At 36.6% G+C, this 15,885-nt stretch overlaps 1 protein-coding gene across 14 annotated transcripts in view; it reads left to right on the top strand.

Moving 5' to 3' along the window:
- Nucleotides 1–15,885, top strand: part of FAM13B (family with sequence similarity 13 member B) — an 89,416-nt gene that overhangs the window by 34,900 nt on the left and 38,631 nt on the right. For all 14 annotated transcript variants that reach the window (XM_067031697.1, XM_059061242.2, XM_067031696.1 and 11 more), the window contains 3 exons: nt 10,596–10,637; nt 11,580–11,735; nt 13,721–13,853. In XM_067031697.1, the coding sequence (XP_066887798.1) occupies nt 10,596–10,637; nt 11,580–11,735; nt 13,721–13,853 (331 nt within the window). The remainder of the gene's footprint in view (nt 1–10,595; nt 10,638–11,579; nt 11,736–13,720; nt 13,854–15,885) is intronic.

The following is a 15,885-nucleotide window of genomic DNA, read 5'->3' as shown; positions in this document are numbered from 1 at the left end:
GGGAGCGCTTAATAAATTCATTTTAGGGAGTTAGTGGATACTGTATTACATGAAACTAGAGGTTGAACTTTAGCTAACTTAATGTTTTGTCTCTTTGAGTTTTTCTTTCAGGCTGCTCGCAAGCATTTTATGGAATTATTAGGTAGCCTACTTTGTATTTCTGTGGGAAGATATATTAGAAACCTAAGGGAAATAAACATTAAGTGACAGTTTAGCAGTTCTCAAACATTTTGGTCTCAAATGTTATACTCTTACAAATTATTGAGGACTCTGAAGACTTTTGTTATGCTGATTTTATACCTCTGGTTATTTACCATATTATAAATTAAAACAGCATATTTAAAGTGCTGGGAGAGGGCTTCCCTGGTGGCGCAGTGGTTGAGAGTCCGCCTGCCGATGCGGGGAACACGGGTTCGTGCCCCGGTCCAGGAAGATCCCAAGTGCCGCGGAGCGGATGGGCCCGTGAGCCATGGCCGCTGGACCTGCACGTCCGGAGCCTGTGCTCCGCAACGGGAGAGGCCACAACAGTGAGAGGCCCGCATACCGCAAACACACACACACACACACACACACACACACACACACACACAAAACAAACTGCTGGGAGTGTTCTTTGTTGAGTTGTACTTTGGAAGACGCTTAGTATTTGTAGCTGAAATACAGCTGTTTATGATCTAACAGGTTTTTTTGTTGGTAGATTTCTTCTCTATTTTAATTCATCGATTCTCGAACTTTTTGGTTTAATTTGAGGACTACAAAGAACTTTTGTTACTGTGGGTTATAGCTATTGGTGTTTATTAGGAACCAAAACTGAGAAATTTTTTTAAAGTAGTAATGAACTCATTTTTTTTTTTTTTTTTTTTTTTTTTTTTTTTTTTTTTTTGTGGTACGCGGGCCTCTCACTGTTGTGGCCTCTCCCATTGCGGAGCACAGGCTCTGGACGCGCAGGCTCAGCGGCCATGGCTCACGGGTCCAGCCGCTCCGCGGCACGTGGGATCTTCCCGGATCGGGGCACGAACCCGTTTCCCCCGCATCGGCAGGCGGATTCTCAACCACTGCGCCACCAGGGAAGCCCAAATTTTTTAATCAAAAGTAACTTTTCCAGAATCTCTCAAAAATTTTTAGTGGCATTGTTTTACATTTGTACAAATCTCTTTAATGTCTGGCTTAAAAGATGGTAGCTAGATTCTCACATTTTCTTTTGCATTTAATGTGTTGCCATATGTTATTTTGGTTGAAGTAACGTGAAGATAGTCTAGCATTACACAAGTATGTAGTTGGAAAAGGGTAGAGAATTTTTATAGCCTTTTCAGATAATTGTGGATATTCTTCTTTGACAATACACCAAAACTTGGTAAGTGGTAGTTTCTTAAAGGTTATTTGTAATGTGGAACCTGAAAGCATATCTGAATTTTTTGTACTCTGATCCATCAGTCTGTTTTGTACTTTGAATCTTTTAGCCATGCTTAATTTTGTGATATGGTATATTGGTTGTTTGGAAAATACTGCCTTACTGAGTTATTCAGAGCCTCCAAATAGTGATATATTCTGTTATATAATATCAAAATGTATATTCTTTAATATCATTATTGATTGTGTCAAAATATCTTTTAAGTATTGGGATGCTATTGAGCTTATGGTAGAGGATACAGGTTTTCCAGAATTCTAATTTTGCTTGAAAACCCAAATTTTATCAGTACTGTTAGTCTTGCTCATTTTTGAGAAAATTTCTGCCAGATATTCAAGTTGGAATAACCATAGTCTGTCGGTCAGTCTTTCAAGTAAAAATGTGTATTCCATGGTAAAAGTTCGTTTCTCAACTCAAACAAGACAAGCATTGTACTAAGCTGTGCAGCAGAGTTGCTTTGTGTGTACTTCCTATTTGTCACACCAAATATTAAAAAGAAGTGTACTCAAGGGCTGAGATAAAATTAATAATATGTATTACTTTTTCATCAAGGACTGGCTCCTTTTTTTTTTTTTTTTTTTTTTCTTCAGTATGCGGGCATCTCACTGTTGTGGCCTCTCCCGTTGGGTAGCACAGGCTCCGGACGCGCAGGCTCTGCGGCCGTGGCTCACGGGCCCAGCCGCTCCGCGGGATGTGGGATCTTCCCAGACTGAGGCACGAACCCGTGTCCCCTGCATTGTCAGACGGACTCAACCACTGCCTGGCTCCTTTTTAAAAAAGATCACAACGGGTAGTGATGAGGAATGCAATGGCCATGGTATAGTTTGATACCACTTGCCTGGACTTATGCTAAGACCCCAAGGAATCTTTTTCTACCGTTGATTTTGTATCATCAAATATCAGCACAGTGAAAAAGGCAAATGTTATGAAAACAGTTTTGATCTTTTGTTTCATGGAACACCCTTTGAGAACCAGTGGTTTAAATATTCATGTATGAGTTGTATTGATTGACTTATTTATGCATCTGTTATTTCTATACATTGTTTGCCATTAACCATATGTTTTTGAGATTTGAGCTGAGTTGAGTGGAAAAAGTGGGATTTAGAGAGTGGGTAGCCTAGGGTGCATAAAAAGCAGAAGTTTTGGTTGCTTCTGAGGCTCAGTCTTATCCATGAAGTTCATGGAAATCTCAAGCTTGCTTCTGAAGTGCCTTGTATCTGTAGATGAAAAATTATTGCTTTGTATTCACATGTTTATCTAGTATTTGGATTTATTTACATATACAAATGTTAGGGGAATCTTAACCTTTTAAAAATTTAAAGAGAGATTGGAGAGTTCTGAAAGAGTTCTTTATTTTCCCTGTGCTTTTCACAGTCTTTTTCCTAGGCTATATTGGAAAGGTTTATTTTGGCTTGAGGTTAGTTAATTTTTAATTTATATTGCTTCCAGAACTACAAATAAAAAACCAACTAATTGAAAGTTCATTTAAAGTTGTGCTTTTAATTTAATGCCTTGCTAAAACTTGGAATTTAGAAAGAGTGAGGAATTTGATCTTTTATGTACTGTTGATGGTAGGGGCTTCATTTTGGTGAGTTCACTAGCTTATGATGGTTCGATTTTAGGTGTGATGCAGGAAAGAAGGTGTAGTGATTAAGAAAGAGCTCTGAGTTGAGGCAAATTGGTTTGCACTTCATTCTGTGGTACCTTATTGTTGAAGAAATATGCCTTCAGCTGACTATAGGGGTGAGAGAAATGTAGTAACTTTTTCCTTTAATTCTGTTAAATAAGCAGTTTGCAGAATATTTCAGTTGACAATCAGTTCACATTTTCGCCAGCTAGATTCCACTTAAAAGTGCGAAGAGGAGGAAAATGTGCTTTGGTGGGAGTATCAGAAATGTTGGGTGGGAAAAAGTAGAATTTATGCTTTGGGTCATAAGGTGATTTTATTAAAGTAAAACATTTTTTGGAGTATCAGAGCATAATAGATATTGACAGGTTCTCTTCCTCCTTCCTATTGCCCTGAAAATTATGCACTTGACATTTAAAGACTTGTGGTTGTTATAACTTATTGACTAACTTTCTAATAGCAAGGCATCTTTCCAATTTACTCTTGTCATAGGTATAGGGTATTCCCAAGTTGATGGGGAAAGTGAAGAAATACGTTTTGCTTTTGACTGGAAGGGGATATGTGGTTTTGGGTTGTTTTTTGCTTGCTTGTTTGTTTGTTTTGTCGGTGCTGCTCAACATGTGGGATCTTAGTTCCCTGACCAGGGATCAAACCTGCGCCCCCGCCCCTGCGTTGGAAGTGCTGAGCCTTAAGCCCTGGACTGCCAGAGAAGTCCCTGTTTTATATAGTTATTTTTTGAAACCACAGTTTTTTAAATGGTCATTTTAGTGGGGCTCTGGCATGAATTATCTGGAAATTATCCTAATTTTAGATTTGAAAAATTAACCATTAATGCTTTTCTGAAAATGGATGATGAGTGAACAGTATCTCTCTACCTATTGTGCAGCTGTTTTAGCAATGGCATATTTGTCGTAATTTATAACTCTTGGTATAGTGTGATTAATGAAAACAAACAGACTTTTTTTTTCTGCTTTACATTGAGCTAGGCTTAAATATTTTTATCGGCGTTCCAGCCAGATTCAAAATTTTGTCCCCCTTTCCCTATCTCCCACCAAGTTGCTTATTTAGTACTTGGGAAAAAAATTGTGGACTGTTGATTGGGCCCCTCCTTGTCAGTAGTGACCTCATTTTGCAGCCTGCTTCCGTTTAGACTGCAATTCTGATTGCTCAGCAGTTTTTATAAGCCTGTCACCATCCTTTATGATATTTGAAGTCACTTTACCTTATGTTTTTGTTAGGAGATGCCACAGTGCCTAGAATGGCTTGCAAGGCTGTGTTACATAGGTAAAATGATCCTTATCAGATTTAATTGAAGCAGAGCTACAGTACTTTTATTGAAGTATTATTTGTAATATTAAATATTTACAATTGGGAAATTAAATTAATAGTAGTTCCCTATGATAATTGTATTTGAATTACAAAAAATTAGTAATTGGAATAAATGGCTGCAAGATTGATTTTGTGTTCTCAAGAAGATTATGTGATTCTAGACAGATTTAAAAATAGAGTTAACAGCAGAAGGGAGAAGAAGGTCAGAATGACTACAGTTTTTAACGTTATACTTGATTGTAGCCTAAAATACGTGTGACCCTTGTGATTTATTGTTTGCCCTTGTCGTCTGGTGGTTTAATGAAAACAGTTAGGATTTTTAAGTGGTCTTTATGGCATCTGTCTATAGTACCTAAGTAATTTGACCTTGAATTTGTCAGCATTTATTTTTTGTGTGTCTTTATTAATCAGAACTCACATTCTTATGATACTTAGTTATTTTGCTTCTGCAGATGCATAACTATATTGATAAATCTTTTTTATAGCCATAGGTGTATGTTAGCCTTGGTTTGTACATAAGTGCTTTATTCCCCACAGAACTTGGCAAAAGTCTGAAAATAAAGAATAATTAAACTCCTTGAAATCTGAAAACTAAATCAGTCATTTTTCTTTCAGAAATTCAGAAAACAGTTTTACAGTCAACTTTGTAGCCTCAGTGTGACTCATAAAGTACAAAATCTATTTATTTGATTTGTTTACTGTAGCTTTTCGGGGTAGGGAGAAGGTTCTTATTGAAAGCAGCTGGTTATTTGATTGTCCTAGCCTATTCTTCAGGGCCAAAGAATCTTTACTTTCATACTAATAATCTAGCTTGCTGATGACTACTTTTATATATTTTAAATTTAATTCCCATAGCACTTAAAAGGGATAGGAAACTGAAAGATCAAATCCTCTGCCTACCCATCGAATTTTTAAAAAAATATTTGTTTATTTATTTATTTTGGCTGCGCCAGGTCTTAGTTGCAGCACATAGGATCTTCACTGCAGCATGTGGCATCTAGTTCCCCGACCAGGATTTGAACCCAGGCCCCCTGCATTGGGAGCGTGGAGTATTACCCACTGGACCACCAGGGAAGTCTTTACCCATTGAATTTAAGACCATTACAACTTTTGTTCTGTTTGGCTCCTTTAGATAACTGGAAAATATTATTTTTTAATACTTATTTATTTTCTTTATGTTTTTGGCTGTGTCGGGTCTTAGTTGCGGCACATGGGATCTTCGTTGAGGCATGCAGGATTTTTCATTGCGGCACATGGTCTCTTTGTTGCAGCACTCGGGCTTCTCTCTAGTTGTGGCACTGGGGCTCCAGAGAGTGTGGGCTCTGTAGTTTGCGGCACGCAGGCTCTCTCCTTGAGTTGCTAGAGCTCAGTAGTTGTGACACGCGGGCTTAGTTGTCCTGTGGCATGTAGGATCTTAGTTTCCTGACCAGGGATAGAACCCGCGTCCCCTTCATTGGAAGGCAGATTGTTTACCACTGGACTACCAGGGAAGTCCCTGGAAAATATTATTAAAGTTTAATCTTTGGGGAGGCTAGATATAGATCTCGGCCAGTGTTTCTTAAGTTTATTAGTATGGATAAGAATCATCACTGGTGCTTATTAAAAATGTAAACTCTTGGGTCCTACCTCAGAGGTTTGGGGAGGGACCGAGGAATCTACTTTCTTAAAGTTTTTTTTTTTTTTAAACTGGGAAAGAAATCATACATACAGAAACAGGCATAAAACAAATGTATATCAAAACAGGTTAGTAAAAAGCAAATATCCAAATATCCCAGATCTAGAAATAAGCACTGAAAGCACCCTGGTAGCTCTCACAATCCTGATCTCCTCCCTCGCCACTAAAGGTTATAACTATGCTGACTTTCATGGCAATCACTTTCTTATATATTTCTGAGCTTTATGAAAATTAAACTTGCTATATGTATTTTTTGATCCAGCTTCTTTCACTAAACATGGTATGAGAATTTTATCCATGTGGTCACATGTCACTGTGGTTTGTTCATTTCACTGCTGTAAATTATTCCATTATATGATTGCACCACAATGATGCAATTTACTGTTGCTGGAAAATTGGATTATTTTTATTTTTGACTATTGTGAGTAACATTGCTGTGTACATTGTTGTACACATCTTCTGGTGCACACATGCATGCACATTTTTCAACTTAAGTAACTATTGCTAAATTGTTTTCCATAGTGCTTTCTCCAGTTCTCATTCTAACAGTGTGTGAGCCTTCCCATTGCTTCATTCTTGAGTACTTCATTGTCTTTTTAATAAAGTCCATCCCTTTTTCATATATGTATTGGCCAGTTTCTTCTTTTGTGAGATGCCTTTTCAAGTCTGTTTCCTATTTTTTGTTGGGTTATCTTTTTCTTATTGAAAACGAAGCCCTTTTTTAGGAGCCCTTTAAAAATATATGTTGTAAATATATTTTCCTCATTGTGTGTTATGCCTTTTCCTTCTCGTATTGTGTCCTCTGATGAATAATTCCCAATTTTAATCAAGCTTATCATTCTTTTCCCTTTGTGATGCTTTTTGTGTCCTGTTTAAGAAATCCTTTCCTAAATACACACCCCTGTATTGTCTTCTGAAACTTGTATCATTTCACCTTCCTTGTTTAGGTCTGTAATCTACCTGGAATTGAATTTTGTCTGTAGTGTATGACAGGTTGCCAAGTTACCGTTTTCAGTGTGGATACCAAATTGTTGCAGTACTCATTTTTGAAAAGACTGTTCTTTCCCTGCTTTCTGTAGTAGCATCTTTGTTCTAAATCAGGCATGGGACTGTTTCTGTTTTGTATGTCTATTCTTGTGCCAGTACCATACTATCTTATTTACTTTTGTTTTATGGTATTTGAGGTCTAGAGTAGGGTCTGGATCTCCAATAAAATAACACTGTTACTCCAGGAGAGTCTGATACAGGTGGCCCTAATTTATCTCTCCCCTCCTCCCCTTTTCCCCTTTCATTCCTCTTGTTTTCTGTGTCTGTGAGTCTGTTTCTGTTTCATAAATAAGTTCACTTGTGTTATTTTTTTAGATTCCTCATATGTGATATCATAACAGTATTTGTCTTTCTCTGTATGACTTATTTCACTTAGCATAATGCCCTCCAAGTCCATCCATGCTGTTGCAAATGGAAAATTTTGCTATTTTTTATGGCTGAGTAGTATTCCATTGTGTGTGTGTGTGTGTGTGTGTGTGTGTGTGTGTGTGTGTGTGTAAACACATACATCACATCTTCTTTATCCATTCATCTGTTCATGGACCCTTAGGTTGCTTCCACATCTTGGCAATTGTAAATAATGCTGTTATGAACATTGGAGTTAATGTATCTTTCTGAATTAGTGTTTTTGTTTTTTTTGGATATATACCCAGGAGTGGAATTGCTGGTCGTATGGTAGTTCTATTTTGAGTGTTTGGAAACCTCCATACTGTTTTCCATAGTGGCTGTACCAATTTACATTCGCACCAACAGTGTACAAGGTTTCCCTTTTCTCCACATCCTCACCAACATTTGTTATTTGTATTCTTTTTGATGATGGCCATTCTGACAGGTATTAGGTTTCTCTTGGTTTTGATTTGCATTTCCCTGATGATTAGTGATGTTGAGTGATTATTTTTCTTTTGTTTATTTGATTCTTTGTAAAGTGTCCTGTGTCCATGTATCCACTAGCATTTTATTGATAATCTAATCTAATAAAAAGGGGTGAGAAAATCCCTCTGGGAGAATGAGTAGATGGCTAACAATGGCAAATTTGAAAAAGAACAGAGAGGTGATGTAAACCCTATGAAAAGTTAAAACATGATAGAAGGCTTTAGTAACAGACTGATGGACTATGTAGTTGAGAATTGGAACTATTTGAGAATTTGTTGTAAGATACAGTAAAAGCTCACCAGAAATCACAAATTAAATGGTGACAAGAATGTGATGTTAGATGTATATATTTTCTTCACACCATTCAACATACTACACTGTCAGTGGATAACGGTATTAAAAGTAAAATGAATGTTTCTTAAATAGGTAACAAATTATCTAAACTTAGAGACTGCTAAGTTACTAAGGAAAATATACCAGATTTAACTTTTATAATGAAATAGCAACCTATAACCAAATTTAAAAATATAATCAACAAATCATTGTAGCAAAATATCAGAAAAAGATCTAATATCCTAGTTGACATTTTAACACCCTTTGGGGAAAGCCTCATTTATCATTTTTTGTATTTTGTTTTTTTTCTGCAGAAGTCACTAAATATTTAACTTTCAGTTCATCTGAAACTGCTAGAAATAGACTGATGGCTACACTGTTTTTCGTGCACATATATGTGATTTTTCTCCCCAGCTTTTCCTGATTTCAGAAATGAAAATGATTTCATTTAAATATGAAAAAAATTTTAAGTACTTTCCTTGAGGGTATCATCATGAAAGCATTTAGCTAAGAAGAACTCATTCATGAAAACTAGTATAATATTGGCAGTTAAAAAAAATTTTTTTTAAAGCTAGAGAGGTTATGTGTGCCAAACCAGGATGGCTTACTGTTGTCTGATAAAGCAGTGGTGCAGTTTGCTACTGATGTGTTTGCTTAAGGGAGACCTGAAGATTGTTGGATGAATGGTAAATGGTGTTCATTTGGTTTCCTACAGACAATCCTGAGACTATTAACCTGATAGACATTCTTCCTCATGTTGGTTAAAGTATCTGTCGGCACATTTTACAGAGGATCTTCATAAAATGAAATTTACTTTTTAAAAATGATTCTTCTTATTGAAGAATCATTTGCATACAGAAAAGTTCACAAATCATAAGGCCATTGAATTATCAAAAAATGAACTCAACTTGTATAACCACCACCTGGGTACCTGCTCCTGTCCCTTCTCAAATGCTACCAATCTCTCTGTTCCCCCAAAGTAGCCACTATCTGACTTCGATTATTGTAGATTAGTTTTTTTTCTTACTGATTTTTTTCCTTTGAAAATCAGCTTTACTGAGATGTATTTTTCACACAACAAAATGTATTCATTTTATGAATGATGAACATCTATAATCATATATATGGTAGTCAAGATAGAGACTGTTTCCATCACTTCATGTGCTTCTTTACAGTTCTTTATAGTAATTCTCCCCCTGACCCCCACAGTTTCTGGCCCCAGGCAATTATTGATCTGCATTCTGTCACTATATAGATGAATTTTGCCTGTTTTAGAATTTCTTATAAATGGAGTCTCATAGAATAGGTACTCTCTGTGTCTGGCTTCTTTTGCTTGTGTAATGTTTTTTGAGATTCATGTTATTGTATGTATAAGTTGTTCAAGACTTTTATAGAAAAATGCTAAGTATATTCCATGGGATATCCTTAGGGATATTCCACACTTTGTTTATCCATTCACCTTTTGGGGTTGATTGTCGTTTTTGGCTGTTATGAATAAAGCTGCTATGCTTGTGGAGGTCTTCCAATAGACTTAAACTTTCATTTCTCTTGTGTAAATACCCAGGAGTACGATTGCTGGGTCACTTGGTAGGTTTTATAAGAAAACTGCCAAACTGGCTTCCAAAGTGGTTGGAACATTTACATTCCCACCAGCATTATGTGAATGTTCTATTTGCTTCACATCCTCACCAACACTTTAATTTTAAACATTTTAGTAGTATCCATATCTCATTGTGGGTTTTAAGTTGTTCTTTCGATAACTGTGGTAAAAATGAGTCTACTGTCTGTTTTTATAAGTATCAGTAGATATTGTGGTACAAAATTTGCTAGGGAAAGTTTGTTACCAGCGTAGTGAATGATATGGCCTGAATTTTAGTTTCTATTTTGCCTTTTATTTTTGTAGCTTGAGAATATCCTCTGAGTAGGAGCATGTGCTATTACTTCTGGCAAGGAGTACAGGGCCAACACTGAGGCCTCCATACTATCCTAGTTGGGTACTTTTGTTTGGCCCAGTAGTCAGTTTTTTTCCCTTCAGGCTTGGAACAGGTCAGTGTTCCTTCCAGGTAAGCACCAGATGAAGTAGTTGCAGCCCCCCTGTCCTCCACCGCCCCCCACCCCACACAGAGTATGTATTTTAAGCGTCTTCTTATGTGAAAAATAATTTCTTTAGAAAATTAGAATAATAAACTTAGTGCATGTTCTCCTGGGTGTATCAAGGGTAGTGTAAATGTGGCAGTTTTCACCACATTTTATAGTCATTTAGTATTGAAAATTTTATAGCTGATTTCTTTCTTTGATTACAGTGCCCATATATCTCCTGTCAGCATCTTACCAGCCTCTGCAGAGTAAGTAGTATACTTACAGAAGACAATTTAAAATTTTTTTTTGTGTGTGTGTGGTATGCGGGCCTCTCACTGTTGCGGCCTCTCCCGTTGCGGAGCACAGGCTCCGGACGCGCAGGCTCAGCGGCCATGGCTCACGGGCCCAGCCGCTCCGCGGCATGTGGGATCCTCCCGGACCCGGGCACGAACCCGTGTCCCCTGCCTCGGCAGGCAGATTCTCAATCATTGCGCCACCAGGGAAGCCCTAATTTAAAATTTTAAAAAATATATTACTAAACTGTAGAAATTAAAATCATGTACTTACTTTAGAGGAAGGATTGTACATAAGGCAGTGAAACCAGTATTTTATGTACTTCAGTCAGAACAAATGAAGAAGGAATGAATTACACTCACATACAAAATAAAGATGAACTTTTTTTCAGATGATTTTTTTTTATCTTCTCAAATGATTGAAAATGTCAAAAGAGCTTTTTTATGAAGTATTTTTTTTTAATGGCTGCTTTATGTATGTATGTATGTATGCATGCATGCATGCCATGGCACATAACATGCGGGATCCTAGTTCCCCGACCAGGTATCGAACCCGTGCTCCTTGCAGTGGAAGCGTGGAGTCCTAACCACTGGACCGCCAGGGAATTCCCTGAAAAGTCTTTTTAAGTGGCTTTATATATGTTGAGGTGAGGAGTGAATTACTGGGCCAAGTGATCATTCATGCCTCAGTAGTAATAGTGACATGATTGATTGGTATATCTTATTTGGGCAAATTTCATTTTAAAATTTAAGCCAATGTTATGTTTTCCTATTTCTTTTTCCCCTCTAGCCTGTTCATTTAAATACCATTATAATTTTTTTTTTAACTGGTTGTACATTTTAAAGTTTGTGTTTATGTGACCAAATAACTAGTTAAAGTGACTGCTTCTCACTAAAACGTGTTCTGTTTTATAGCATTTTAGAAAGAACAATTAGAGCAGCTGTGGAACAGCACCTTTTTGATCTGCAGAGCAGCATAGATCATGATCTTAAGAATTTACAACAGCAAAGTCTGGTGTGTAATAATGAAGCAGGAAGTGTTAATTGTGATGGGGAAGGATCTAATAACCAGTAAGAAACTTTTAAAACATTTTACTGTTATTTATTGAGTTATAAAATTGTTTTTTCTTTTAAAAAACTGTATTTTTCCTTAAATGATGGGGTGTCATCTTACTTGAGCATTTCTGAAAGTCAGTGTGAAAAGTGACTTTCTATATACTTGCATATAAATTGTGTATACTTCTTCTTCTTTTTTTTTTTTTTTTTTTTACGGTACGCGGGCCTCTCACTGCTGTGGCCTCTCCCCTTGCAGAGCACAGGCTCCAGACGTGCAGGCTCAGCGGCCATGGCTCATGGGCCCAGCCGCTCCACGGCATGTGGGATCTTCCCGGACTGGGGCACGAACCCGTGTCCCGTGCATCGGCAGGCGGACTCTCAACCACTGTGCCACCAGGGAAGCCCCTGTGGATACTTCTTAACATTGAAACTCTCATAAGTCTTCCATTAAGGTAGCAGGCATTAAGTCCAACACAGCCTGTGAACACCAGATGAAGTAGCAAGCTTACTTTTAGGATCCATGTTATATGAAAAATAACTTTTAAAAAAGTAGAACTATATTCTGTTTTCCAAATGGGCACACCATGACATGCAGTTATCTAGACAGATAGGTACAGGGACAGCAGATTGACATCACTCCTGGTGCACATGGTCATTGAGTGAAATGGTAGATGGAATTATCCTTTGCTATTTAACTTATCACCTACCTCCATCCTTTGCCTTCCCTACATGCTGTTGTTTTAGGTTAGCTGTTAATAATTGAATTTGTGTAAGTTAAAAGTACTCTATGTATTGTGTGATGTGTGATGTTACTCCAGTTTTCATCTGACTTGTTACCTTTAAATGACAAAAACTTCATCTCCTTTCCTGTTACCTCAGCCCTGCACTTTAGGATATATAGGTTCCTTTCTCTGAGACCACAGTGCAATGATTTCATAGTTTGCATTGATCAGTTTTTGTTCTGGGGACAGATCTACAGAGCAACATCGATCATGATCTTAAGAAAGATGTACCCAAATTTGGAGAATTCATAGGAAGGCAAAAAAAATTGATGACTGGGTAGAATTCTGTTTTTGTTGTTAAGAGTTAGATTTTTAAAAGGCCAAATGTATCAGGTATACTAGACTAGCTATCAAGTATGAAATGAAACTGAAAAATGAATGGATATAAAAACCAATGCTTGGAATATGTTTATGGAATATGGTATTGTACAACTGCAGGTGTGCCATGTAGTCTGCATGGATGGCATCACCAGCCTGTGCAGCTCGATATGATGGCCCTGATTTATATGCTTTAAAGGCATGATTTGAACTATACAAGTGGATCTGTAGGGAGTATTTGAGTTGAATATGAAGGCAAGAGGCAGTATCTAAAAGTTGGAAATAGTAGGAAAATGTTTCAAAGGATATAATATAAGCAGATTTCTTGGAGTTTGCCCTTAGGTTAGCTAGAGATCCTGAAAACCTATGCCCATTCTCATATAGTATTATGGAAATAACTCATTCTCATTAATAGTGGTATCATCTTTGTAAACAAAAACCTGCAGTGTTGTGCATATTTTAAATTATATAAGATGAACAAATATGCAGTAGGAAGCTATTCCTATTGTACTTGATAAGGTGTTGGACACTCTGGTACCTACTGCTAGACTTGTATTTTAATCGATATACAGGTCATTATTATGATTTAGAGTATGCATTTATAAGGGAAATCATTATTTTGGCACATAAATTATTTTTAAAACCATTTATTTGCTTTTGAAAATATTCAAAGTGGTAGGTTCAAACCAGGTAGGTTCCTCACAACACCCCATGGAGAGACAAAAATAAACTTTGTACACTTAATAATCTAACTTGGCAAGATAAACTGTGGCTCTTTATGAAAAAGACAAATTTTCTTTGACAAGGAAAAGTTTCAGATTGTTACTTTTATTTATTTATTTTAAAGGCACTACGTATTCAACATGTGGCCTGATCTGACTTTTTAATTTTCATTACTAGGGTTGATATTGCTGATGGTATTATTAATGCCAGTGAACGTAACAGAGACTGTTCAGAACCTGTGGCTAGCACTAATTTAGACAATGAAGTTATGCAGCAAGATTTTGTATTTGAGGATGAAGAAAATAACCAGGTAAGAAATGCTAAGACTTAAAAATCTCTGTGTTAGGTGTACTAGATTACAATTCTGACTGCTTCATGTGTTCCTTTGTTACCAGAAGCCATAGTTCAATATCTTTGCTGTTACACATGTTTGTCTTGATCATAAGTCCCAGGAACATACATACTCTCAGTAGAGGTTAGGAACCATCATTGAGTAGAGAAGTAAATATAAAACACCTTATTTTAAAATACTTTTCTGGAAGGAAACAAATTACAGTGTTAGCTAAGGTGGTTGGTGGTATAATGGTTGAATTTTGTTCTTCTTAAAAGCCCTGTATGTCCCAGATTTTTTCCTAAAGAACATGAGATCTTTTCATAATTATGGAAAACCCATGAACATCATTTAAAAAGTAAATTTTCACTGTCACAATTTTTCATAGTAACGTTTTTAAAATAATTTCAATGTACAAAACAACATTTTTCTAAGACATGTTTCAAAGTTTAGTTTTGTTAACACTTTTTATTCTTATTTTTTTATTTTTAAAAAATATTTATTTATTTGGCTGTGCCAGGTCTTACTTGTGGCACACGAGATTTCATGGCGGCATGCGGGATCTTTAGTTGCGGCCTGTGAACTCTTAGTTGCGGCATGTGGGATCTAGTTCCCTGAACAGGGATCGAACTTGGGCCCCTTGCATTGGGAGCACGGAGTCTTAGCCATTGGGCCACCAGGGAAGTTCCTTGTTAACACTTTTTAAGATAATATACTTAATGAATGAGGAAATTTTCTTCAGCATGTTTTTATTCCAAATCATAAGCTAACATACCTTTAATAAGGAATTTATAGAGATTTGTATTCTGGCTTTGCCTCTTAACAGCAGTATGACTTTGACCAAGTTACCTAACTTCTCTGAGTTGTTCTTTGCTTTTCTTTATAGAAGTGGGAGGTAATACCTCTGTTAGAGGATTGTTATAAATATCCAAAGAAGTAAAAGTATAAAGTTATTTTATAAACTGGAAAACATTTTACAGAAGCTAAGCTGCTGTTATTTTTACTGGACTTGTATATTACTTGTGTATTAATATTCTTACTTCCACTGGTGTATTCGATTAATCTCTTTTCATCTATTCTTGGTTATTGCTTCTGTTGTTGTCTCTTTGCTCTTTCCTGGTTTATCGGTTTCTGCCTGTCTACTGGATCATTCCCATCAGTGTAAAATATTTTGGCTGTTACTTTTCCCATGTTTAGGAAAAAATCCTCTCTTGACCCTTCTTCCCACTCTAGCTACACCACCATTTTTCTGCTTTCCTTTATAATAAAATTACTTGAATGAATTGTCTGTGTCTGTTTAATTTCTCTCCTCACATTCTATCTTGAATCCACTCCAGGCAACCTTTACCCTTAACATTCCTCTGAAACTGTTCTTGCAAATCACTAATTATGTCTTTTGCACATTTTACTTGATGTAAGAGCACAGTTTGATTCAATTAATTATGCCTACTACCTGGATACATTTTCTTCACTTGGCTTTCAGGATATTGCACTCCTCTGGTTTTTTTTTTCTCCTTGACTGGCTGCCCTATCCCTTTGCTGATTGCTTTTCACGGTCTGAAATTTAGTATGGCCCAGGGCCCAGTTCTCAGGTCACTAATTTTCATTCACTCCCTTGGTAATCTCATTTAGTCTAATGGTTTTAAATACCATACAGACAATGGAATACTGTTCAGCACTAAAATGAAATGAGCTATCAAACCACAAAAAAACCCACGGAGGAACCTTAAATGCACATTACTAAGTAAAAGAAGCCAATCTGAAAAGGCTTACTAGTCATACTATGTGATTACAACTATGCTAAAGGCTCCCAGGTTTCTATCTCTAGTCCAGATCTCTCTCTTGAACTTTATAGATTCCTATACCCAGCTGTTGTACCCAACATTGAATATCTTATAAACATCTTAATATCTTATAAACACCATATAAACATTTTATATGCATCTTAACATGCACCAAACTGTATTTGTAATCTTGTTGACATATGTGTTCTTCCTTTTGTTTTTAAAAT

This window comes from Kogia breviceps, chromosome 4 (genome assembly GCF_026419965.1).
Source record: "Kogia breviceps isolate mKogBre1 chromosome 4, mKogBre1 haplotype 1, whole genome shotgun sequence".
Classification (NCBI taxonomy): Eukaryota; Metazoa; Chordata; class Mammalia; order Artiodactyla; family Physeteridae; genus Kogia; species Kogia breviceps.
The sequence above is the reverse complement of the archived record's forward strand: the minus strand, read 5'-3'. Positions and strand labels throughout refer to the sequence as shown.